Source organism: Gossypium arboreum, chromosome 1 (assembly GCF_025698485.1).
Source record: "Gossypium arboreum isolate Shixiya-1 chromosome 1, ASM2569848v2, whole genome shotgun sequence".
Lineage (NCBI taxonomy): Eukaryota > Viridiplantae > Streptophyta > Magnoliopsida > Malvales > Malvaceae > Gossypium > Gossypium arboreum.
Genome location: NC_069070.1, coordinates 121927137 through 121953439, shown reverse-complemented (window position 1 = coordinate 121953439; position 26303 = coordinate 121927137). Strand labels below are relative to the sequence as shown.

The window sequence follows — 26303 nt, the reverse complement described above, 5'->3', positions numbered from 1 at the left end:
TATAAAACCACTTAAATTTAATACAATATGTAATTATTTTTATTATTTTAAATACTTGTATATATAGTTTTTTTTAATTTAAAACAGTTATGGAAAAATATTTTATTGAAAACATATTTATAAATTTAATTTAATTTAATTTTTTAAAAACATAGTAATTTAATTTTAATTTTGAATAGTTTTAAATTTATATACATTTTTAATTAACAAATTGTAATATATTTTTAGCATAATTTAAACACTTTGTACATATTTATGTAAAATTTTAAAAATCTTTGATTATTTTATATTTTTATTATTTTTGGTACCAAAATACATGTGAACTTCCAACGATTTGTCTTTGTTTACCTGCGAATTTTCTCTCTGTTTTTGTTTACCAAAATTTTCTCAATCTTTCATATAGCTCTATAAGCTTCTTTGATTTATTCCTTGCTTCTATTTCCAGCAATTGTTCAGCTCACTCTTCTAAAATCAAAAACAGGTATGGGTAATATCTTCTCAATCTCACTTTCACTCGATACCATCATTACCCGTTGTTGGGATTCTGCTTTTCTATGCAAACTTGAAAAAAACCTCCCTGCTTTAAAAACTGAAGTGGAAGATTTGAAGGCGACCAGGAGGGATCTGATGAGCAGGGTCAGGGTCGCTGAAGATGAGAAGCAACTTAAGCGGCTACCCCAAGTTGATCTTTGGCTTCAGAGGGCTGATCGTGTGATAACCGATGCTGATAAACTGATTGTCCAAAGTCCTCAGCATGTTGAAAAGTTATGTATGGGAGGTTGTTGTTCCAGGCATCCCAGGTCCACCCACAAGTTCGGGAAGCAAATCGCCACAATACTCCAAGAGGTGAAAGGCCTGAAGGAGAAAGGAGATTTCAGTGACGTGGCCTGCAAGCCTCCAATTCCCTCCGCAAATAAACGACCTTCTGATCCAACTGTGGGTTTAGAGTCGTATGTCAATCAGGTTTGGAGCTGTCTTCAAAAGGAACAAGTGGGAATTATTGGCATATATGGCTTAGGAGGGGTTGGCAAGACAACCCTCCTAAACCAAATCAATAACAAATTCCATGATACTACCCATGATTACCATGTAATTTGGGCAGTTGCATCGCAAGATCGGCCAATTGAGAGAGTCCAGGATGAGATTGCCAAAAGAATAGGCCTCTCTAATGAAGGTTGGAAATCTATTGAAGAGAAAGCCGCAGACATCTTCAACGTCTTACGTAAAAAGAAGTTTGCATTGTTGTTGGATGATATATGGGAATGGTTTGATCTCACAAGAGCTGGGGTACCTCTTCCAACACAAGGAAATGGCTCTAAAGTCATTTTCACAACTCGTCGTCGTGATGTGTGCTGTCAAATGCAACCGAACATGGATAATAATATCAGAGTGGAATGTTTACCACCAGGAGAAGCTTTCAAACTGTTCGAGGAGAAGGTTGGATCAGAGACCCTTCAAATGCATCCAGATATTTGCAAGTTAGCTGAAGCGGTGGTTGAAGAGTGTGCAGGACTACCTCTCGCTCTCATTACAATTGGGCGGGCCATGGCATCCAAGAAGACTCCTCACGAATGGAAATATGCTATTGAAGTTTTAAGGCAATCAACAGCTTCTGTGTTCCCAGGGGTAGGGAAAGAGATGTTTCCCAAGTTAAAATTCAGTTATGACTGTTTAGCTGATGAAAAAGTGAAATCTTGTTTCCTGTATTGTTCTTTATATCCAGAGGATAAATCCATCGAAAAAGATGAACTAATACATTGTTGGATCGGGGAAGGACTTTTGGACGAGCATACCAATTTGAGCAGTGCCAGAAACCGGGGACATTTCATTATAGGTTCTCTTATTGACGCATGCTTATTGGAGAAACAAGGTAATCATCGTATAAAGATGCACGATGTGATTCGCGACATGGCTTTGTGGATTGCTGGTGAATCTGAGAAGTTTTTTGTCAAATCAGGTGTTCAGTTAAAGGAACAACCAAAAGCTAAAAAGTGGGAAGAGGTAATAAGAATGTCGGTGATGGATAATCTAATTGAAAATCTAACTGACATATTGGCATGCCCCAATCTCCAAACTTTATTTCTTGGGAGGAATCGTTTGAAGGTGATCATCAATGATTTCTTTAATTTCATGCCGATGCTTAGGGTTCTAGACTTGTCCCACAATATGAATTTGAAAGAATTGCCAGTTGGAATCGGAAAGTTGGTTTCACTAGAACATCTCAATCTGTCATTTACACACATAAGAAAGCTGCCAATCGAATTGAAGGCCTTAAAAAATCTGAAATATTTGAATTTGGAGCGGACAAGGAGGCTGAGAATAATCCCACAATTGATATCCAGTTTCTCTAAGTTGCAAGTACTGAAAATGGAGGGGTGTTGCTATCAATGTTCACTGGTTTTGGAGGAAATGGAGCATTTAAACTATTTGAATGTGTTGACCATTACTTTTACAAGCACTTCGGAGTTAGAAAAGGCTTTGGGGTTCAACAAGTTCATTAGCTGTGCCATTGAACATGTAAGCCTTCAAGGTTTTAGAGATTCAAGGTCATTGAATATTTTGGCTTTAGCAAATTTGCAGCCTTTATATAGCTTAGAACTTTCGGGTTATATGGTTATTGAAGATGTGAAGATCGAAAGTAACATAATTGAAGGTGTAGGATGCTTCCATAGCCTTCGATCTATATACCTATTCGACTGCAATCAATTGAGGGATGCGAGTTGGATAATTTTTGCTCCACATTTGGAACGACTATTTATACGTGATTGCCAAGGTTTAGAAGAAATAATCAGTGAGGAAAAACTTAGTGAAATCGCCGAGCTAAAGGGAAATTCAAACTTGTTTTCTAAGCTAGAGTTTTTGCATCTAAATAATCTGCCCAAAATGAAGACAATATACAGACATGCTCTACTTTTTCCGCAGCTGAAGAGAATCACAATTTTAAATTGCCCAATGCTGAAGAAGTTCCCACTAAACTCGAATAGTGCAAAAGGACGAAGGCTCGTCATTGAAGGAGATGAGGGATGGTGGAAAGATGTAGAATGGGAGGATGAATCTACTCAAATTGCTTTTTTCCCCTCTTTCAAACATCGGTAATTTACTAAATGTTAGATATTAATTAAGGCTTAAAGCCATTATTGTATCATAGCATACCTCACTCTAAGTTCTATTTTGTCTATCCTTAAATTACATGTGTACATGACTTTTTCCTTTAAATGAATTAACCCATTTTTATAATTTAATTTTTTTTTTATTGTAGATTAAGTCTTGGCTCAATTAATATTGTTATTATGGCAACAATAAGAGAATGTGAGTTTGAGCACAAATAAATATAAATTATTTTTTGATTCACACCTTTAAGAGACTCTAAGTAGTAATAGGAAATGTATAAAAAATTTATTATTTATATTGGTTTTGTTTAATAATTTTCTTTAAAAGAAACCAACTTAAGCATTGTTTTGATATCAATGAGCCTAGCTTAATCTGTGAATATTTTACTCAAACCCAATTAGACATCTCCTTCTCCTACTTCTTTTGCATTTTGAATTTAGCCCCTCTTATAACACTAAAATAACATTAACAGGTAAAGACTGTGTACGGAGGTAAGCATACTATGCCCAATTTCGACTTGATTTTGTAATATTTCCATCAAATAATTTATGGGTCTTTATCATAGTGTCATAATTAAAAGTGTGTGTCCACTTCTGCAGATTCTCGTGTAGTGTGCTGATAATTCTAGAAAATACTTAATACTAAGTTGGTATAAGCTGATGAAAAAGTGAAATCTAGTTTTGTGTATTGTTCTTTATATCCAGAAAATAATCTCATTGAAAAAGATGCACTAATACATTATATGTAATCAGTATCAGAAATGTTATCACTGTAATCTTTGGGTACTAAAATCATGAGAAAAAATCGAATATTAAACGATATATTAGCTTTAAAATTTAGAAACAAAATTTTGAATTAAATAAAATATAAAACCACTTAAATGAAGACAATATACTGCTGAAGAAAATATCAATTGTAAAGTGCCCAATGCTGAAAACTCCCACTACACTCCAATAGTGCAAAAGGACAGAGGCTCATCATTAAAGGAGAAAAGGGATGGTGGAAAGATGTAGAATGGGAGGATGAATCCACTCGAACTGTTTTTCTCCCCTCTTTCAAACCTGAGTAATCTATGAAATGTTAGATATTAATTAAGGCTTAAAGCCATTATTGTATCATAGCATATCTCAGTTCTAATTTACATATCCTTAAATCACATGTAATTTATAATAAAATGTTTGAATCTGAGAGTATATCATGTTGGTTTTCTCTATTTTTGTTTCTCCCAAAGAGCAGAGCTCAAATATTACCTTATTTCATTATGATGGTTCTGCTTCAAACTTACCTTTTCGAAAGGAGCTGATGCATTTATGGAACGACTTGAAGTCTTTGTGTCTTGTTGTATAATTCGACCATGTGAAATTTCACCTGAGTAAGATAAAACAAAGGAATTGTCTCATCTATAAATCAAACTTAAAATGATATTCACATCTGTTAGTAGATAACATAATTTCATTCCCCTTCTTCAGACCACGTCATAAGTCAGAAACATAACCATTAACAGGTTCCTCTGTCAATCAAGTAGACTGCATTTCTATATACAGACTTCAGGCTTCATTTATCAATAAGTTAGAAGGATTATCAAAGAAAGGCTAAAAGACAAAGAAGGCATGCAAAGATTTAATCACTTACAGCAAACTGGTTAGTTAAATCCTGATGCTTATATTTATTGGACATCTCTTCATTTGGTTCTTTGCCTTCGGACTGCTGTTGTTGTTTCCTTCACTCAGACTCATACACCTATTTCATAAGTGACACATTCAACATACATTTGTATTAGCAGGTAAAAAGCACCAAGTCCCAACATTACCTCTCCATATCTTCGACCATGATCAAGATAACTGTAACCTTCATCTTTTTTTCTATGAAAACCAGCTTTAGTCAGCTCATCTTCATCACCATCACTTTCAGCAGCTTTACTCAACTCATCTTCAGCTGACATTATACTGCCATGTTCTGCCTTTTCCACAGCCGAAGGAAATATCAATTGTAGAATGCCCAATGCTGAAGAAGCTCCCACTAAACTTAGCAGTGAAAAAATGTAGAATGAGAAGATGAATCCACTCAAATTGCTTTTCTCCTTTTTTTCATACCTCTGGAAACTACAAATGCTGTCTATTTTGTTGTCAAATAACGATAGTTATTCAAATAACAAGTAGGATTTTATTGTCATATATGTATCATTAAACATATGGTCTTAGATTTTGTGGCCTTCGTCTTCCAATGCTGTCTCTTGTGTTTCCTTTTCTGATCATTGTTTAAGTGGCAATAATGGTGCTTGTATGAATGCTAGTGATTCAGTCCTATCAGTAAGTGAGAAAAGCTTTTTTTGGAACTCTAGCTCCCATTTGGATAACAAAAATGTCCAAGGCTGTAGATGCTTTAGTTCTTTACTTCTCTTTAAATTCCTAGAACAGGGATTTCATTTGCTGATGAATTGCTAGGAAGGTGGCAGAGTAATGTTAGATGTTACTACCTAACATCTTACACATGCTGCTATTAGTATTCCTTTTTCTTCTTTTGATGGGATCTTAGTCCTCCTCAACAATGCAAGTTGCCAATGAGGGGAGTGGTTTCCACACAAAAGACAAGAATTCCCCTTCATCTGTCATAACACCTCAGCATGCCAAATTGGAATTCAGACTTTAGAATAAAATTCAGGTTCTAAAATTGCAGATTCACTGGTTGATTGCAAGTTGCCAATGAGGGGAATGGTTTCCACACAAAAGACAAATCCTTTTATCTGTCATAAATATCAGGATGCCAAATTGGACATACTGTCCACCCATAACGCCCTGCCCAAAGCTACCAAAGAAAGTGGAACCCTTGAAAGAGAAAGAGAGATATAGGTCCAACATGGGAATTCCTTTATTGGATCATTCTACTAAAATATTCATTCTATTAACAAAATTATAAAACTTCAAACTTTATAATATTATAACTTTTGGTTATCAAAATATATAATTTTTTAAAATGTAAGTATAAATTTAAATATTAAATAATATATTAAGCATTTCAATAAACAAACTTTGTAAACATTTATGTAAAATTTTAAACATCTTTGATTATTTTATATTTTAATTATTATTTGGTACCAAAAAACATGTGAACTTCCAACGGTTTATCTTTGTTTACCTGCGAATTTTCTCTCTCTGTTTTTGTTTACCAAAATATTCTCAATATTTCATATAACTCCAAAAGCAGCTTTGATTTATTCCTTGCTTCTATTTCCAGAAATTGTTCAGCTTACTCTTCTGAAATCAAAACCAGGTATGGGTAATATCTTCTCAATCTCACTTTCACTCGATACCATCATTACCCGTTGTTGGGATTCTGCTGTTGGAAAGGCTGCTTTTCTATCCAAACTTGAAGAAAACCTCCACGCTTTAAAAAATGAAGTGGACGAATTGAAGGCGATAAGGATGTATCTTATGAGCAGGGTCAGGGTCGCTGAAGATGAGCAGCAACTTAGGCGGCTACCCCAAGTTGATCTTTGGCTTCAGAGGGCTAATCGTGTGATAGCCGATGCCGATCAACTGATTGTCCAAAGTCCTCAGCATGTTGAAAAGCTATGTATGGGAGGTTGTTGTTCCAGGCATCCCAGGTCCACCCACAAGTTCGGGAAGCAAATCGCCACAATACTCCAAGAGGTGAAAGACATGAAGGAGAAAGGAGATTTCAGTGATGTGGCCTGCAAGCCACCAATTCCTTCCGCAAATAAACGACCTTCTGAGCCAACTGTGGGTTTAGAGTCCTATGTCGATCAGGTTTGGAGCTATATTCAAAACGAACTAGTGGGAATCAGTGGCATATATGGCTTAGGAGGGGTTGGCAAGACAACCCTCCTAAACCAAATCAATAACAAATTCCATGATACTACCCATGATTACCTTGTCATTTGGGCAGTTGCATCGCAAGATCGGCCAATTGAGAAAGTCCAGGATGAGATTGCCAAAAGAATAGGCCTTTCCAATGAACGTTGGAAATCTAAGAGCCTTGATGAGAAAGCTGGAGACATATGCAGCAGATTATATAGGAGGTTTGCATTGTTGTTGGATGATATATGGGAATGGTTTGATCTCACAAGAGCTGGGATACCTATTCCAACACTGGACAATGACTGTAAAGTCATTTTCACAACTCGTCGTCTTGACGTGTGCTGTCAAATGCAACCGAACATGGATAATAATATCAGAGTGGCATGTTTACCATCAGGAGAAGCTTTCAAACTGTTCGAGGAGAAGGTTGGGTCAGAAACCCTTCAAATGCATCCGGATATTCACAACTTAGCTGAAGCGGTGGTTGAAGAGTGTGCAGGACTACCTCTCGCTCTCATTACAATTGGGCGAGCCATGGCATCCAAGAAGACCTCTTGGGAATGGGAATATGCTATTGAAGTTTTAAGGCAATCAGCAGCCTCTGTGTTCCCAGGGGTAGGGAAAGAGATGTATCCCAAGTTAAAATTCAGTTATGACTGTTTACCTGATGAAAGGTTGAGATATTGTTTCTTGTATTGTTCTTTATATCCAGAAGATCATCTCATCGAAAAAGATGAACTAGTAGATTGTTGGATCGGGGAAGGACTTTTGGACGAGCATACCAATTTGAGCAGTGCCAGAAACCAGGGACATTTCATTATAGGTTCTCTTATTGACGCATGCTTATTGGAGAAAGAAGATAATCACTGTGTAAAGATGCACGATATGATTCGCGACATGGCTTTGTGGATTGCTGGTGAATCTGAGAAGGAGAATTTTTTTGTAAAATCAGGTGTTCAGTTAAAGGAGCAACCAAAAGCTAAACAGTGGGAAGAGGTAAAAAGAATGTCGCTGATGGATAATCAAATTAAAAATCTAACTGAGATATTGGAATGTCCCAATCTCCAAACTTTGTTTCTTGGCAGCAATGATTTGAAGGTAATCATGGATGATTTCTTTAATTTCATGCCGATGCTAAGGGTTCTGGATTTGTCCCATAATATGAAGTTGGAAGAATTGCCAGTAGGAATTGCAAAGTTGGTTTCACTGGAACATCTCAATCTGTCATTTACAGGAATAAGAAAGTTGCCAGTCGAATTGAAGACCCTAGCAAAGCTGAAATATTTGAATCTGGAGTGGATACCGTATCTAGAAATGATCCCACAACAATTGATATCCAGTTTCTCCAAGTTGCAAGTACTGAAAATGGAGAGATGTGGCTATGGATGTTTATTGGTTTTGGAGGAAATGGAGCATTTAGAATATTTGAATGTGTTGACCATTAGTTTTAGAAGCGCTTCGGAGTTGGAAAGAGCTTCGAGGTTCAACAAGTCCTTTAGCTGTGCCATTGAAGCTGTAAGTCTTGTAAATTTTAGAGATTCAAGATCATTGACTATTATGGCTTTAGCAAATCTGCAGCATCTATGTACTTTAACACTCTCGAGGTGTATGGATCTAGAGAAAGTGAAGATCGAACGTAACATAATTAAAGGTGTAGGATGCTTCCATAGCCTTCGATCTGTGATAGAATCTTGATAGAACAGAGAAATCTTCAAGAAGGAATTGCAGAGAATATTAAATGGAAAACAAAGGTATTATTCAATTCTTAGTTAGTCTCTTATGAACAGAGAGTCTCTTCCTTATATAGAAGAAGTAAACTTGAAATAAGCCTATAACTGATGTTAACAACTTCTTAACAACCGATAACTGCTCAACCAATGACTATATCTCATAACATTCACCCAGCTTCCTCAAGGGGCAACACCCGAAAAAGACTACGAAACCGACTAAACAGAGATGCTGATAATGGTTTAGTAAGAATATCGGCCACCTGGTCACAAGCAGGAACCTCACCAACAACCAAGTCTCCACTGGCCACCTTCTCGCGAACAAAAAATAAGTCAAGCTCAACATGTTTAAACTTGGAGTGAAGAACTGGATTAGCCGCAACAGCTACGGCACTAGAATTGTCACACGATACAGTCGGTAGATCAACCGAATTGACCTTGAGTTCTGCTAGTAAGGAGACCAGCCAAGTCACATCACTAGTGGCCGCAGCTAAACTGCGATACTCGGCCTCTGCCGTAGAGCGAGAAACAACTGTCTGCTTTTTAGAACACCATGAGATAGGAGTATGGCCAAAATAGACACAGTAGCCCGTGGTAGACCGACGATCATCAAAATCAAGACCCCAATTTGCATCAGCATAACCGACCAACGATAGACGATCCGACGGACGAAACACCAACCCATGAGAAAGAGTTCCACATAAATATCGCAAATTTCGTTTTAAAGCCATCATATGAGAAGAAGTGGGAGCATGCATGAATTGACACACCCGATTAACAGCATAAGCAATGTCAGGGCGAGTTAGAACAACATACTGCAGTGCTCCCGCAAGACTGCGATATTCAGTTGGGTCTGCCAGCGGCTCACCCTCACTTTTAGACAAAACAGATGAACTCACCATTGGAGTATGAACACCTTTGGCATTAGCCATAGAACTTCGAGTAAGAAGCTCGCGAATGTATTTGCGCTGAGACAAATGAAGACTGCCAGAGGAAGACCGACTGACTTCAATACCCAAAAAATAATGAAGCTCACCCATATCCTTTAAAGCAAACTCATTATGTAACTGCTGAACAAAACAATTAATTTCATCAGATGAATTGCCGGTGATAACAATATCATCCACATAGACAAGCACATAAAGTGTAAGTGCTGAGGAAACTCGGACAAATAAAGAAGCATCCGATTTAGAAAGAACAAACCCAGAAGAGACAAGAAACTGCCGTAATTTGAGAAACCAGGCACGCGGAGCTTACCGTAAGCCATACAAAGCCTTCGTTAAACGACACACAAGCTGCTCACCATTTGGACTTGACTGGATATAACCAGGGGGCTGTTGCATAAACACTTCATCAGTCAGATCGCCATTAAGAAAGGCATTATTTACATCAACCTGTCGTAAAGACCACCCCTTAGTCACAGCAACGGACAAAATTATTCGTATAGTAGCCGGCTTGATCACTGGGCTAAACGTTTCCTTGAAGTCACAGCCAGGGACTTGAGAACAACCCTTAGCAACTAATCGAGCCTTGCGACGATCAATAGTCCCATCAGGATTCTTCTTGACCTTGAAGAGCCATTTACACCCTATAACCTTTCGGTTAGGCGGAAGAGGAACAAGCTCCCAGGTATAATTGCGAACGAGAGCATCATACTCATCTTGAGCTGTAGAGCGCCATTCTGGAGTGGACAGAGCTTCTTCAATCGTAGAAGGTTCTGTGACTTCAACATGCATAACCTTAGGCTTAAAAATACCAGCCTTGGCTCGCGTCACCATTGGATGCGTATTAGATACAGGAGTAGCACCGACGAAATGGCCAGCAGCGTCTCCCTCAACAGCAATAGAGCCAGAGAGAATGCCATTCCCGGATGAACACCCACTGGGCTCTCGATCAGACCCAACCCCAGACTGAGCAGGGACAGGAACGGAAGAACAACGACCTGGAGAGGACGATTGAGCCGGAAAAGGAACACCTGAACGAGTAACAGCCACAGACTGCGAAGAAGGAGGTCGAACAAGAGAAACAAATGTGGACACAGACGAGCGCTGCACAGGCACAGAATTCGACGCAGAAGTAGACGATAAAAATCGAGTTTCATCAAAGACAACATGACGAGAAACCACAATTTTTCCAGAAGGTAGAAGACACTGATAGCCTTTGTGGTGAGGACTATAGCCTAAAAAAATAGAAGGTTGAGAACGAAAATCTAACTTAGGAGACTAAAAAGGACGTAAGTAAGGAAAACAGCAACACCCGAACACCCGCAGATGATCATAAGTGGGAGCATGTCCATATAGAGCCTGAAAAGGAGTCAGACCCTTCAAAACTACTGTAGGTAGACGATTGATAAGATGAACAGCACAACAGAAGGCATAGCCCCAGTATTCCATAGATAAGCTGGCCTGAGCTAGAAGAGTAATACCCATATCAACAATGTGACGATGTTTGCGCTCAACCACCCCATTTTGCTCAGAAGTATGTGGGCATGTGATGCGATGAAGAATTCCTTGAGAAGCAAGAAACGATGTGAAGGCACGATATTCGCCACCCCAATCACTCTGAAACTGTTTAATACTCACCCCAAATTGAGTTTTAACAAGTTGATGAAATTGAACAAAACATTGGAGTGCTTGTGACTTTTGGCGCAACAAATACACCCATGTAAACCGAGTGCTTACGTCAACAAACGCTATATAATACCAATGATTCCCACAAGAGACAGATGCAGGGCCCCGAAGATCAGAAACAACCAATTCAAAAGGAGTATGATATTCAGTCGTAGAACGAGTAAAAGGTAACTTCTGAGATTTTCCTTTTTGACACGCTGTACACACACCATCAAGACAGTCTTTTGCCAACACAACATTACATTTATTTAGAACACTCTTAACAACACAAGTAGACGGGTGACCGAGGCGTTTATGCCACAAGGCAAACACATCATCTTTATCAGGTTTATTCTGAACTTCTATAGAAGCAGCAACTGGAACCGAAACTGTCGGCCTGGAAACATCTGGCAGCGAGAACTGATATAACCCATCATGAATGTGGCCCTTCAGAAGCGTTTCCTGGGTCACAATGTCCTTAACAACACAAAATGTGGGGTGAAACTCAAAATAGACATTATTATCTCTAGCAAACTGAGAGACAGACATCAAGTTTTTACGGATGCGTGGAACACACAACACACCTGATAACCGAAGTAATTTAGAGTGCGTAGGCAAAATACAAGTGCCAAAAGAAGATATTGGGGCAGGAGTACCGTCACCCATCAAAAGAGAGGACTTACCGAAATACGGAGAAGAACCTTGAAGAGCCGACGCATCGCGACATACATGATTGCTAGCTCCCGAATCCGGGTACCAAGAAGCAGACCCAACAGGTACGGGAATATAGCCATCAGTGTCACCACCATGAGAACCAACCTGAGCAGTATTACCATGTGAATTAGAAGAACCCGAAAAATCAGACGCATGTAAATCACCAACCCGAGGAAGACCAATACACGGATCGGAACCACTATAGACACGAGCTCGCGGCTTCGTTCGCCAAGGAATAGGTGGGGCCGAATGATCACACCCATCACCAATGTCCGGTTCAGAACTCAAAGGATACCCAACCTGAACACAATTGTTAACTGGCCTATACTCATTTAATTGTCCACCGGCATTTCCAGCTCTAAGCCCATTAAAAGGAGCACACGGCCTAGAAGGTTCATGAGGGACATAAGCTAGATTCGGCCGACTAAGCCCAGACCTAGGCACATGACCGTCCAATGCACTATTCTGCCCAACATAAGCATTATGCATGGGCCCACCATAATAACCATCTGGAGTCTAATGTTGACCAAAATCATAATGTGGTCTAAAAGCATTAAAAGCATGCTGATTTTGACCAAAATCATTTTGATTTTGACCAAAAGAATGAGTAAATCTCATTCGTTGAGCAGAAGGGCCTCCAACGCCACCATCAAACCCACGTTGAGGAGCAAACGGAACCGAGCGAGACCCGCCAAGAGCATGCACCGCATCCGTCATCCGAGCCTCCGTCTGCGACCCATCAAAGTCACGTCGAAAACGGTAATAACATTTCTGAGCAAGATGACCCAGTCTATTGCAGATCTGGCATTGAATCCTTGGCCTAAAACTACGTCCACGACCACTCATCGGCGGACGACCACCACGGACAGAAGCTTCCGGTGCGGGCGAGGGACCACCTTCAACAAGATTGGCATGCATAACCACTTCTTGAATAGCTAGTAACTGCCGAGTTTCACACTCGAGGAGAGCATCAACGAGACGTTGAAACGGCACCGGTTCCGACGACACAGAAGCCTAGGATACAACCGCATCAAAATCGGAAGGCAAACCTGCGAGTATCACCTGCGTCTTCTCTTCGTCCGAGATCCGAGTGCCAGAGGCCGCCAACAAAGCATACAGAGTTGTAATTTTGGCAATATATTCCTTAATAGACAACGCACCTTTCGTAAGTGAATGAAGTTCATGCCGGATCCGGGACTGCTTAGCGCCAGTGTCCGCAGCAAAGAGACGCGCCGCGGTATTCCAGACATCACATGCAGATCTCGCATCTGTAAATGAAGCCAGACACGAAGAGCTAACCGTGGAGAGAAGCCACGAGGTAAGCAACTAATCTTGTTGATCAAATACTTGAGCAGTAGAATTAGGAACCAGAGATCCATCCGGTGAAGCTAGAAAACGTGATGGCGGAGATAATGTGCCATCGACAAAGCTTAGCAAACCATAACCACCAAGAATGAGACGTACCTGTTGGCGCCACTGAACGAAAGTACCGTCATCAAGCTTTACGATATCATGCCGAGGAAAAGAGTTCACCACCTTGTCGCCGTGAAACGCAGCACAACAACCATCAATAGAAGCAGAATCAGCAGAGTTTGTGTGAGCCATAGGTCCAGAATCAAGAGGCGACTGATACCATGATAGAATCTTGATAGAACAGAGAAATCTTCAAGAAGGAATTGCAGAGAATATTAAATGGAAAACAAAGGTATTATTCAATTCTTAGTTAGTCTCTTATGAACAGAGAGTCTCTTCCTTATATAGAAGAAGTAAACTTGAAATAAGCCTATAACTGCTGTTAACAACTTCTTAACAACCGATAACTGCTCAACCAATGACTATATCCCATAACAATCTGTAATCCTAGACGAATGCAATCATTTGAGGGATGTGAGTTGGGCAACCTTGGCTCCACATTTGGAAGTACTAAGGATTGTTGAATGCAATGGTTTAGAAGAAATCATCAGTGAAGAAAAACATGGTGAAGTCGCTGAGCTAAAAGGAAATTCAGACGTATTTTCTAAGCTCGAGATTTTGTGTCTACATTATCTGGCCAAACTAAAGACTATATACCATCATGCTCTGCCTTTCCCACAGCTGAAGAAAATCAGAATAGTAAAATGCGGAATGTTGAAGACGCTCCCACTAAACTCTAATAGTACAAAAGGACAGAGACTAGTCATTGAAGGAGAGGAGGGATGGTGGAAAAATGTAGAATGGAAGGATGAATCCACTCGAATTGCTTTTCTCCCTTCTTTCAAACCTTATGTAATCTAAGAAATGTTGGATATTAATTAAGGCTTAAAGCCTTGATTGTATCATAACATACCTCATTGTAAGTTCTATTTTGCCTATCCCTAGATTACATGTAGCTTGGTTCTGTGTTTTACACACAGACTTTTTTCTTTAGTATGAATTTGAAAATATATTATGTTAATGAATTAAAATTTGAAATATAACTTTCAACATATCACATCATTTTCTTTTAATTTTATAACTAAAATTTCCATAATTATAGTAAAATTAAAATTTTTCTTATAAAAGTTGTTTTAGTTTGTATTTCGTATAAATTTGGAATTTAGAAATTTAAAAATTAAAAATTTAAGTTTTAATAAGTTAATAAAATATAATTTATTTTCATTTATTATACATGTTATCAATAAAAAAACTTATTAAATACTAAATATTTAGAATTATATTATAATAAAATAACGGTGACATAATATAAATTTTAATATTTTTATATTAAAACTCATTAATACAAATTATTAACATCTTAGAATTTTTATGAACCTGATATCATGCTAGTACAAAAATTAACATATTTTTTAATGATGTTTCAATGTTGAAATATGATTAAATGATTAGTTTAGGGTGTTTCAAATTTAAATATATATATATATATAATAATAAAATTTATTATTATACAACTTATTATGGAACAACAAGAGGACATGAGTTTGAGCACAAATAAATACAAATTATTTTTTATTCACACATTTAAGAGTCTATAAGTAGTAATAGGAAATGTATAAATTTTTATTATTTATATAGTTTTTGCTTAATAATTTTCTTTAAAAGAAACTAACTTATAGTATTGTTTCGATATCATATATGAGCCCGGCTTAATCTGTAAATATCTTTACTCAAATCTGATTACTAAAAGTGAGATTATGTATATGAATTCTCTATAATTATAGACTCATAAACAAGTTATTGCAATTAATACTCAAATGGCAGTCTTTGAATTTAATAAGTTACAGCAAACTAATTAGTTAAATATTTGATGAGTATAATTATTAGACATCTCCTTCTCCTACTTCCTTTGCATTTTGAATTGAGCCCCTCTTGTAACACTAAAATAACATTAACAGGTAAAGATTTTGTACAGAGGTAAGCATACTATGCACAATTTCAACTTGATTTTGTAATATTTCCATCAAATAATTTATGCGTCATAGTGTCATAATTAAGAGTGAGTGTCTACTTCTGCTGATTCTCTTGTGTGGTGTGCTGATAATTTTGGGAAATACTCGGTACTAGATGGGTATAAGCTGATGAAAAAGTGAAATCTTGTTTGTATATTGTTCTTTATATCCAGAAGATGATCTCTTTAAAAAAGATGCATTAATACATTGTAGGTAATTAGTAAATCATAAGAAAAGTTAACACTGTAATTTTTTTGTACTAAAATCATGAGAAAAAATCGAATACTAAATGATATATTAAATCTTTAAATAAATATTTACTTTAAAATTTTAGAAACAAAATTTTTAATTAAATAAAATATAAAACCACTTAAATTTAATACAATATATAATTATTTTTATTATTTTAAATACTTGTTTATATAGTTTTTTTAATTTAAAACAATTCTGGAAAAACTATTTTTTCTGAAAACATATTTATAAATATAAATCTTTTAAAAGATTTAAAAATATAGTATTTTAATTATAATTGGTAATAATTTTAAATCTTCGTACATTTTTAATCAATAAATTGTGATATATTTTATCATATTTTTAATCAACAAATTGTGCCCATTTATTTTAAATTTTAAAATTAATAATTTAACTATGTTTCAAATAGATAATGTGTTGAATTAAAATATAAATATTAAAGTTGAGTGGCACTCCACAATATTCACTACTACATTTACTTACCACAACCTCAATTATTGCCCATGTTGGAAGAGGACAGCAACTGTCCCTGAAAACTATCTGACCAAAATTTTCATCCCCACAATTAGGATATGCAATTAGTTATGGTTTAATCATAACATAAAGCTCATGAGCGAAAATCCTCATATCTTTTTTATTTTGTATATAGTGCTCAACTTACCTCCTCTGCATTTTGAATCTAGACACCTACTTTGAAGGTTGAGAACCAGATGATTGGAGAGGGCATTAATTTTGCAATAAGTTGGTGGCTATACTACTTAATAACTACATACTCACAAAGATGTGTAAGCACAATTTTTTATATGGATTCCATGTCTTTAATTGGATTATGATAACCCCTGAAACAATTTCTGAATTCTTCCATTGGCATATATGGTCATGAATTCAGTTACCTTGATCTTCCACTGTTTTCTGTTTTTTGCCGATGTTTTTTTAAGTGGCAATGATAGTGCTTGTGAATATCTCATACATGAATGCTGTGGGAAGCTAATGCAGGGCAAAGCAAGTCGTGAGTTTCTACCCAACATGCTCATCTTAGTCTTTCTTTTCTAATGGGATCTTAATAATTGAGGTTCCTTTATCTTTGTTGAAGTGGAACCCTTTAAAGAAAGAGGTAGCTCCCAACTTGCCTGATTTTGATAATGGACTAACTTTACACCTAATATGAATAAATTAAAATATGTTGTATTAATGTTGCTCAAGTTGTAAAATAGAATAATAAATTGCATATGGTATCCACTGCACACAAAAGATGCCTTACAATGGGCCCATTGTGTCAAGACCAAATAAAGTGAGATAAAAGAGAGCTGTGTGCAATACAAGTCTTCCCACCAAGTCAATGATTTTACACACTTTACTGTAATTATCATCATATTCACTATCTCTTTTTTTTTTTTTGGTATCAAAATGCATGTGAACTTCCAACAGTTTGTCTTTGTTTTTCTCCTCTTTGTAGTCTCAAACTTTCATAGAACTCCATAAGCATCTTTGATTTATTCCTTGCTTCTATTTCCAGATTGTTGAACTCACTCTTCTACAATCAAAACCAGGTATGGGTATATCTTCTCAATCTCACTTTCACTCGATCCCATCATTACCCGTTGCTCGGATTGTGCATTTGGACAGGCAAGTTATATATGCAACCTCGAAGATAACCTCCATGCTTTACAAACTGAAGTAGCAGGATGAAGGATCTCGGGAGTGATCGATGAGCGGTCGAATTGTGAAGATGAGCAATGGCTTAAGCGGCTAAACCAAGTTGAGGTTGGCTTTCGAGGGTGAAACTCGATAAATGATCTTGATCAACCGATTTTCCAAAGTTCTCAAAGCATGTTGATAATCTATGTATGGGAAGTTGTTGCTCCACTCATCCTAGGTCCAGCATCAAGTTCGGGAAGCAAATTGCCAAAAAACTCCAAGAGGTGAAAGACCAGAAGGAGAATGGAGATTTCAGTGATGTGGCCAGCAAGCCACCACCTCCTTCATCAACTGAAAGACCTAGTGAGCCAACTGTGGGTTTAGAGTTCTATTTGAACAAGGTTTGGAGCTGTCTTCAAAAGGAACAAGTGGGAATTATTGGCATATATGGCTTAGGAGGGGTTGGCAAGACAACCCTCCTAAACCAAATCAATAACAAATTCCATGATACTACCCATGATTACCATGTCATTTGGGCAGTTGCATCACAAGATCGGCCAGTTGAGAGAGTCCAGGATCAAATTGCCAAAAGAATAGGCCATTCTAATGATCCAATCCAAGAGCCTTGATGAGAAAGCTGAAGACATCTTCAAGGTATTATGTAAAAAGAAGTTTGCATTGTTGTTGGATGATATATGGGAATGGTTTGATCTCACAAGAGCTGGGATACGTATTCCAACACAAGAAAATGGCTCTAAAGTCATTTTCACAACTCGCCGTGTTGACGTGTGCTGTCAAATGCAACCGAACATGGATAATAATATCGGAGTGGAATGTTTACCACCAGGAGAAGCTTTCAAACTGTTCGAGAAGAAGGTTGGATCAGAAACCCTTCGAATGCATCCAGATATTTACAAGTTAGCTGAAGCGGTGGTTGAAGAGTGTGCAGGGCTTCCTCTCGCTCTCATTACAATTGGGCGAGCCATGGCATCCAAGAAGACCCTTCGAGAATGGGAATATGTTTAAGGCAATCACCGCTTACGTGTTGCGTGGGTAGGGAAAGAGATGTATCCCAAGTTAAAATTCGATTATGATTGTTTACGATGAAAGGTTCAGATCTTGTTTCTTGTATTGTTCTTTATGTTAGAATTAAGTGACCCAAATTCTTATTTAAATAAAATACGATGGAAAATAAAATAAAAGTAAAATCCATATAGAACTAGACTTCTTTTATTTTATTTTAGAATAAGGTTTTAAACCTTATTAAACTCCATCTATTTTATATTGATTAGGATAAGGTGTTTCAATCCTACTAGAATATGGTTTTGCAAGCCTATAAATAGACATAGTCTATTCCTCTTGTATTTGAGTAAAAATTTTTCGACATAGTGAATTTTCTTCTCCTCTGCCCGTGTTTTTTTTTTCCCGAAAGGGTTTCCACGTAAAATTTATGTGTTCTTTATTTTTATTTATTTTATTCTATTTTATTTTTCACAAATTGGTATCAGAGCTTCCGGGTTATTCATCTCGATCACGGTAATGGCGTCTTTGAAGTATGAAATTCCGCTGTTGGATCGCAACACCAGATTTGCGTTGTGGCAAATTAAGATGCAAGCGCTTCTTGCAGATGGATCTAGAGGATGCCCTGCTAGGATAGATAAGATGCCTTCGACATTAACGATGAAGAGAAGAAGCGTAAGGATCGAAAGGCATTAACACAATTACATTTGCATTTGTCCAACGAAATTTTGCAGGATGTGATGAAAGAGAAAGCGCATTGCATTATGGAAGAGGCTAGAACAAATATGTATGTCGAAAACTCTAACAAGCAAGTTGCATATGAAGCGGCGTCTTTATGCTCATCGTTTGGAGGAAGGTGCGTCATACACGAACACTTAACGGTGTTTAAAGCAATTCTCTCAAACTTGGAGGCCATGGAGGTTCAATATGATAAGGAAGATCTAGGGTTGATTCTACTTTGTTCGTTGCCCCGTCTTATTCAACCTTTAGAGACACGATTTTATATAGCCATGAGTCTCTCATAGTTGATGAGGTTTATGATTCTTTAACCTCGTATGATAAGATGAAGCATCTTGTGGTTAAACCCAACTCTCGGGAGAGGTCTCATTGTTCGTGGGAGACAAGGCGGAATGTTGATGATGATCGTGGTAGAACACGAGAACGGAATCCTCGTGGTAAATCTAAGGGTAGATCGAAATCTTCAAGCAGAGGTAAAACTTGCAACTTCGCAAGAAGAAAGGGCACATTAAATCTGAGTGCTATAAGCTACAAAATAAGATTAAAAGGGAGGCTGCGAATCAAAAGGAAAATGACGAGAAAATTCGGTGAAGGCGATGTTGTAGAAGACTACAGCGATGGTGAACTTCTAGTTGCTTCATCAATGATTCTAAAGTAAGCGAGTGGATACTTGATTCAGTCTGCACCTTCCACATGAGTCCCAATCGGGATTGGTTTACAACTTATGAAACGATGTCTGAAGGTGTTGTTTTGATGGGAAATAATGCTTCATGTAAAATCGCGGTGTTGGAAAAATTAAAGTTAAGATGTTTGATGGAGTTGTCGAACACTTAGTGACGTGCGGCATGTTCCGAATTGAAAAGAAATTTAATTTCGTTGAGTACTCTTGATTCAAAAGGGTGCAGATACACGGTGAAAGTGGGGTTTTAAAGATTTCAAAGGGTCCTTGTTGTGATGAAAGGGCAAAGAAAGATTGTCAAGTTATATGTTTTCTGAGGTTCTATATTCTTGGTGATCATTGTCGCTTCCTCTTCCTTGTCGGATGATGATATTACTAAACTTTGGCATATGCGCCTAGGGCATATGAGTGAGAATGGCATGGCGAATTAAGCAAAGAGGACTTCTTAATGGGCAAGGAATTTGCAAACCGAATTTCTGTGAACCTTGTGTTTTGGGAAGCAAAAAGAGTTCGATTCACTAGAGGAATCCATAACACGAAGGAAGCGTTGGAGTATATCCATTCGATCGTGGGGCCGTCAGAGTGCCTTCGAGAGGTGGAGCTAATTATATGCTAACCTTTATTGATGATTTTCCGGAAAAGTTTGGGCGTTCTTCACAAGCGAAAAGCGATGTGTTTTCCACATTTAAGTCTTGGAAAATTATGATTGAAAAGCAGACGGGAAAGCAGATAAAATACCTCCGCATGCACAATGGCTTAGAGTTACATTACGATGAGTTTAATAGATTGTGCAAGTCGGAAGGATCATGAGACACTTGACGATTCGTCATACTCCATGACAAAAGCGGCGTTGCGAGCGAATGAACGAGCGATCATGGAGAAGGTTCGATGTATGTTGTCAAATGCCAACTTACGAAGTCATTTTGGGCGAAGCGACCTCTCGCATGTTTTTGATCAACCGATCTCCATCCGTTGCCATTGAGAAAAAGACTCACAAGAGGTATGGTGCGGTAATCCCGCTAATTATTACGATTTAAAGATTTTTGGGTGTCCTGCGTATGCTCATGTTGATAATGGAAAATTGGAACCGAGATCCATTAAATGCGTTTTCTTGGTTATAAAGTGGTGTAAAAGGCTATAAGTTATGGTGTCCTGAAAATAGAAAAGTTGTGATTAGCAGAGATGTTGTTTTTGATGAAAGCGCTATGCTACCTAACTTATCTCTTAAAGACTCTTCCAATAAAGAAAACCAAAAGCGGTGGAGCATCGATTAATCTGAATCAACTCCTCAAGCCAAGTACAAAAATTGAGAATAGAGTTGCTTCTTCACCGCAATACTCTATCGCCAAAAACAGGACAAGAAGAGAAATTAAACCTCCAAAGAAGTATGCCGAGGTTGATCTAGTTGCTTATGCTTTAAATGTGGTGAAGATATAGATGCGAATCAAGAGCCATTTAATTATTTCGAGGCGATTAGTGTGAAGACTCGAGAAAAGTGGATGTTTGCTATGCAAGAGGAGATGGAATCACTCCACAAAAAGCAGAACATGGGATCTTGTAAAACTTCCTAAAGGTAAAAAGGCATTCGTTGTAAATGGGTGTTTAAAAGAAAGAAGGGACTCAGGAGTTGAAGAACCCGGATATAAAGCAAGGCTTGTTGCAAAGGGTTACTGATCAAATTCGAGTGGACTTCATGATGTGTTCTCTCCGGTTGTTAAGCATAGTTCGATTCGAGCTTTGCTTGGTATTGTTGCCATGCATGATTTGGAGCTTGAGCGGTTAGATGTAAAAGCGCATTTTGCATGGAGAACTTGAGGAAGATATTTACATGCAACAACCGAGAGGGTTTTATAGTCTCGAAAAAGAGGACTATGTTTGCTTGCTGAAAAAGTCCCTTTACGGTTTGAAACAATCACCAAGACAAGTGGTACAAGAGGTTTGATTCCTTTATGACTTCTCATGATTTCAAAAGAAGTAGTTTTGACAGTTGTGTCTACTTTAAGAAAAAGCAGTTGATGGTTCTTTTGTGTATCTACTTCTTTATGTTGATGACATGTTGATAGCGACAAAAGATAAAGAGAGATAAGAAAGGTTAAAGCCCAACTAAGTGAAGAATTTGAGATGAAAGATTTAGGACCAGCAAAGAAGATACTTGGTATGGAGATTCTCGAGATAGAAAAGCAAGTAAATTGTACCTAAGTCGGAAGGGTACATTGAGAAAGTTCTTTGCGAGTTCAATATGCAGAGTGCTAAGCTCGTTAGTACTCCTTTAGCGACCATTTCGGACTTTCATCGGCCTTATCTCCTCAATCGATAATGAGATTGAGTACATGTCACATGTTCCATACTCTAGTGCGAGGATCTCTCATGTATGCTATGGTTTGTTCACGTCCAGATTTATCATATGCAGTCAGTGCAGTTAGCAGATACATGGCGAATCCTGGTAAAGAACACTGGAAAGCAGTTCAGTGGATTTTAAGATACTTACGAGGCACTACTAATGTTTGCTTACAGTTTGGAAGAACTAAAGATGGAGTTATAGGGTATGTTGATGCTGATTTTGCTAGAGACCTTGATAGAAGAAGATCTCTCACAGGTTACGTCTTTACAATCGGAGGTTGTGCAATTAGTTGGAAAGCCACTTTGCAAACTACGATCGCTTTGTCTACCACTCAAACCGAGTACATGGCGATTCTTGAGGCTTGTAAAGAAGCTATTTGGTTGAAGGGACTATTTAGTGAACTCAATGAAGACCTTCAAATCAACGAGATTTTGTGACGATCAGTGCCATCTTTCTTACAAAAGATCAAATGTTTCATGAGAGAACAAAACACATTGATATTCGGTATCATTTTGTTCGTGATATTATTGCTCGTGGTGATATTGTTGTGAGCAAAATTAGCACTCATGAAAATCCTGCAGATATGATGACTAAGTCACTTCCTATAACCAAGTTTGAGCATTGCTTAGACTTGGTTGGTGTTCATTGTTGAAGTTAAACCCTTAAGGGGTTTTTGGAAGAGGTGAAGAACTTGTTTATTGAAAGTTCGCGATGAAGAACTTGTTCATTGAGAATTTGTGTCAAGGTGGAGATTGTTAGAATTAAGTGACCCAAATTCTTATTTAAATAAAATACGATGGAAAATAAAATAAAAGTAAAATCCATATAGAACTAGACTTCTTTTATTTTATTTTAGAATAAGGTTTTAAACCTTATTAAACTCCATCTATTTTATATTGATTAGGATAAGGTGTTTCAATCCTACTAGAATATGGCTTTGCAAGCCTATAAATAGACATAGTCTATTCCTCTTGTATTTGAGTAAAAATTTTTCGACATAGTGAATTTTCTTCTCCTCTGCCCGTGGTTTTTTTTTCCCGAAAGGGTTTCCACGTAAAATTTATGTGTTCTTTATTTTTATTTATTTTATTCTATTTTATTTTTCACACTTTATATCCAGAAGATTATTTCATTGACAAAGACGAACTAGTAGATTTTTGGATCGGGGAAGGATTTTTGGACGAGCATACCAATTTGAGCAGTGCCAGAAACCAGGGACATTTCGTTATAGGTTCTCTTATTGACGCATGCTTATTGGAGAAAGGACATAGAAATGATCGGGTAAAGATGCACGATGTGATTCGCGACATGGCTTTGTGGATTGCTGGTGAATCTGAGAAGGAGAAGTTTTTTGTAAAATCAGGTGTTCAGTTAAAGGAACAACCGAAAGCTAAAAAGTGGGAAGAGGTAACAAGAATGTCGCTGATGGGTAATCAAATTGAAAATCTAACTGAGATACTGGAATGTCCCAAACTCCAAACTTTGTTTCTTGGCAGGAATGATTTGAAGGTAATCATGGATGATTTCTTTAATTCTATGCCGATGCTAAGGGTTCTAGACTTGTCCTACAATGTGAATTTGGAAGAATTACCGGTAGGAATTGCAAAGTTGGTTTCACTAGAACATCTCAATTTGTCAGAGACAAGAATAAAAAAGTTGCCAGTCGAATTGAAGGCTCTAGCAAAGCTGAAATATTTGAATTTGGAGAAAACAAGCAGGCTGAGTATGATCCCTCAACAACTGATATCCAGTTTCTCCAAGTTGCAAGTACTGAAAATGGTGGGTTGTGGTTATAGATGTTCGTTGGTTTTGGAGGAAATGGAGCATTTAAAATATTTGAATGTGTTGACTCTTTCTTTTAAAAGCACTTCGGAGTTGGAAAAAGCTTCGAGGTTCAACAAGTTCTTTAGCTGTGCCATTGAACGTGTATGCCTTGAATATTTCAGAGATTCAAGATCATTGAATATTATGGCTTTAGCAAAACTGCAGCATCTATGTACTTTAAGACTCTCGAGGTGTTGGGATCTAGAGGAAGTGAAGATCGAACGTAACATAACTGAAGGTGCAGGATGCTTCCATAGCCTTCGAACTGTAATCCTAGACGAATGCAATCATTTGAGGGATGTGAGTTGGGTAACTTTTGCTCCACATTTGGAAGAACTATATATATTGGATTGCGAAGGTTTAGAAGAAATCATCAGTGAAGAAAAACTTGGTGAAGTCGCTGAGCTAAAAGGAAATTCAAACTTGTTGTCTAAGCTAGAGATTTTGCATCTATGGGGTTTGCCCAAACTAAAGACTATATACCAGCATGCTTTGCCTTTCCCACAGCTGAAGAAAATATACATTATACGATGCCTAATGTTAAAGAAGCTCTCACTAAACTCCAATAGTGCAAAAGGACAGAGGCTGGTCATTTTTGGAGAGGAGGGATGGTGGAAAGATGTAGAATGGGAGGATGAATCTACTAAAATTGCTTTTCTCCCCTCTTTCAGACCTTTTTAATCTAAAAAATATTAGAAATTAAGTCTTAAAACTATTATTGTATCATAACATGTGTCATTACAAGTTCTACTTTGTTTATCCCTAAATTACATGTAGTTTGATTTTGTATTTTACACTAAGACGTTTTCCTTTATAAAAGTAAAATGTTTGAGTTTGAGAATATATTATGTTATAAAGTATAACTCTCAACACATCACTTCATTTTCTTTTAATTCTATAACTAAAATTTTGATAATTATAGTAAAATTAAAATTTTTCTATTCTGTATATTTTAAAATGAGATAATTTTTGTTATAGGAAAGTATACTATAAATATGTTTATTATAAACTTGGAATTTTAAGAAGAGAAAATTTAAGTTTAAATATAATTTACTTTTATTCAAAATGCATGTTATCATAAGAAGAAGTGGTGTTTCATAAGCATAATATCAATAAATCATGTAAAATTAGATACTAAATATTGGAAATTATATTGAGTGACATAATATAAATGCTAGAATATTTCAATATTTGTATATTAAAATTCATTAATACAAATTACTAACATTTTAAAATTTTATGATTATTGAATGCTATTACAAAATTAACATATAATTTTTTAAAAAATTATTATTCATGTCTAATATTTAAATGAATTGGTGATGTTATTAGTTTTAAATAATTTTCTTTAAAAGTAACCAACTTAATAGTTTCAGCAACCAAATTATTAAATAGAAAATTAAAGACAAACTTAACTTTTGGAAAAAAGGGTGAGAAAATTAACTCTTTTCATTTGAAAAATCAATAGCTATTTAATTGCTTATTTATATTTATCTTTTATCTTTTATTATTAATTTTAAAAATAAATAAAACTAGACTTCGACATATATTTATTAAAAATTTAAATGTTTTAGTTATAATTGTTGATCATACACAATGTTCCATCTTAATATCTCATTATAAACAAAATCAGACTTAAATAAGTTTAAAATTAATCATTTACAAATATCAACAAGCAAAAACTTGTAAGATTTGAACACTGAATTGATCTATGACTACTTATACTCAAAGTGAGATTGTGTGTATGAATTCGTAGAATCACAGTCTCATAAACAAGTTATAACAAGTATAACTTTCGACATATCATATCATTTTCTTTTAATTTTATAACTAAAATTTCTATAACTATAGTAAAATTTAAAATTTTTCTTATAAGTGTTGTTTTAGTTTGTACTTCTGTATATTTAAATATGAGATAATTCTTTATAGGAAAGAAAAATGTGTTAAGTATAAATTTGGAATTTGAAATTTTAAAAAATTAAATATTTAAGTTTTAATAAGTTAATAAAATATAATTTATTTTCATTTATTAAACATGTTATCAATAAAAAAATTATCATGTAAGATTAGATACTAAATATTGAGAATTATATTATAATAAAATAAGGGTGACATAATATAAATTTCAATATTTTTATATTAAAACTCATTAATACAAATTATTAACATTTTAAAATTGTTTATGATTGTAGAATCTGAGATCATGCAAGTACAAATATTAACATATTTTTAATGATGTTTCAATGTTGAGATATGGTTATATGATTATATTAGATTAGAGTATTTCAAATTTAAATATATATATATAATAAAAAATTGGTGGAGAATTAAATGTATACCAACCTCTTAATTTCATCTCGTCTCAAGTTTTAACTTAATTAATATTTCTATCGTGTCAAGGAAAAAA

General features: G+C 36.4%; 3 protein-coding genes across 4 annotated transcripts in view; all 3 read left to right on the top strand.

The window, feature by feature from the left end:
- Nucleotides 1-18502, top strand: part of LOC108483235 (probable disease resistance protein At1g61310) — a 39470-nt gene extending 20968 nt beyond the window's left edge. Inside the window, exons 1-2 of one of the 2 annotated variants that reach the window (XM_053031837.1) lie at nt 6064-7603; nt 18405-18502. In XM_053031837.1, coding sequence (XP_052887797.1) covers nt 6384-7603; nt 18405-18441 — 1257 coding nt within the window. In that variant the 5' untranslated portion in view covers nt 6064-6383 and the 3' untranslated portion in view covers nt 18442-18502. Of the gene's footprint in view, nt 1-6063; nt 7604-18404 lie in introns of those variants that run through there. The other variant, XM_053031836.1, reaches the window with a different exon arrangement.
- On the top strand, nt 284-3237 carry LOC108483390 (disease resistance protein SUMM2-like). Its single transcript, XM_017786766.2, has one exon. It carries the CDS (start codon nt 484-486, stop codon nt 3094-3096), a length of 2613 nt encoding a protein of 870 aa, XP_017642255.2. The 5' UTR covers nt 284-483; the 3' UTR covers nt 3097-3237.
- A 4878-nt stretch (nt 18503-23380) lies between the features above and the next one.
- On the top strand, nt 23381-24577 carry LOC108481298 (probable disease resistance protein At1g12290). Its single transcript, XM_053019595.1, has one exon. The coding sequence runs from the start codon at nt 23381-23383 to the stop codon at nt 24575-24577; it is 1197 nt and encodes a 398-aa protein (XP_052875555.1).
- The last annotated feature ends 1726 nt before the right edge of the window (nt 24578-26303 follow it).

What these genes read in the sequence shown, in the direction of transcription:
- LOC108481298 (XM_053019595.1), top strand. Translation starts at nt 23,381, where the DNA reads ATGGCTTTGTGGATTGCTGGTGAATCTGAGAAGGAGAAGTTTTTTGTA.
- LOC108483390 (XM_017786766.2), top strand. Translation starts at nt 484, where the DNA reads ATGGGTAATATCTTCTCAATCTCACTTTCACTCGATACCATCATTACC.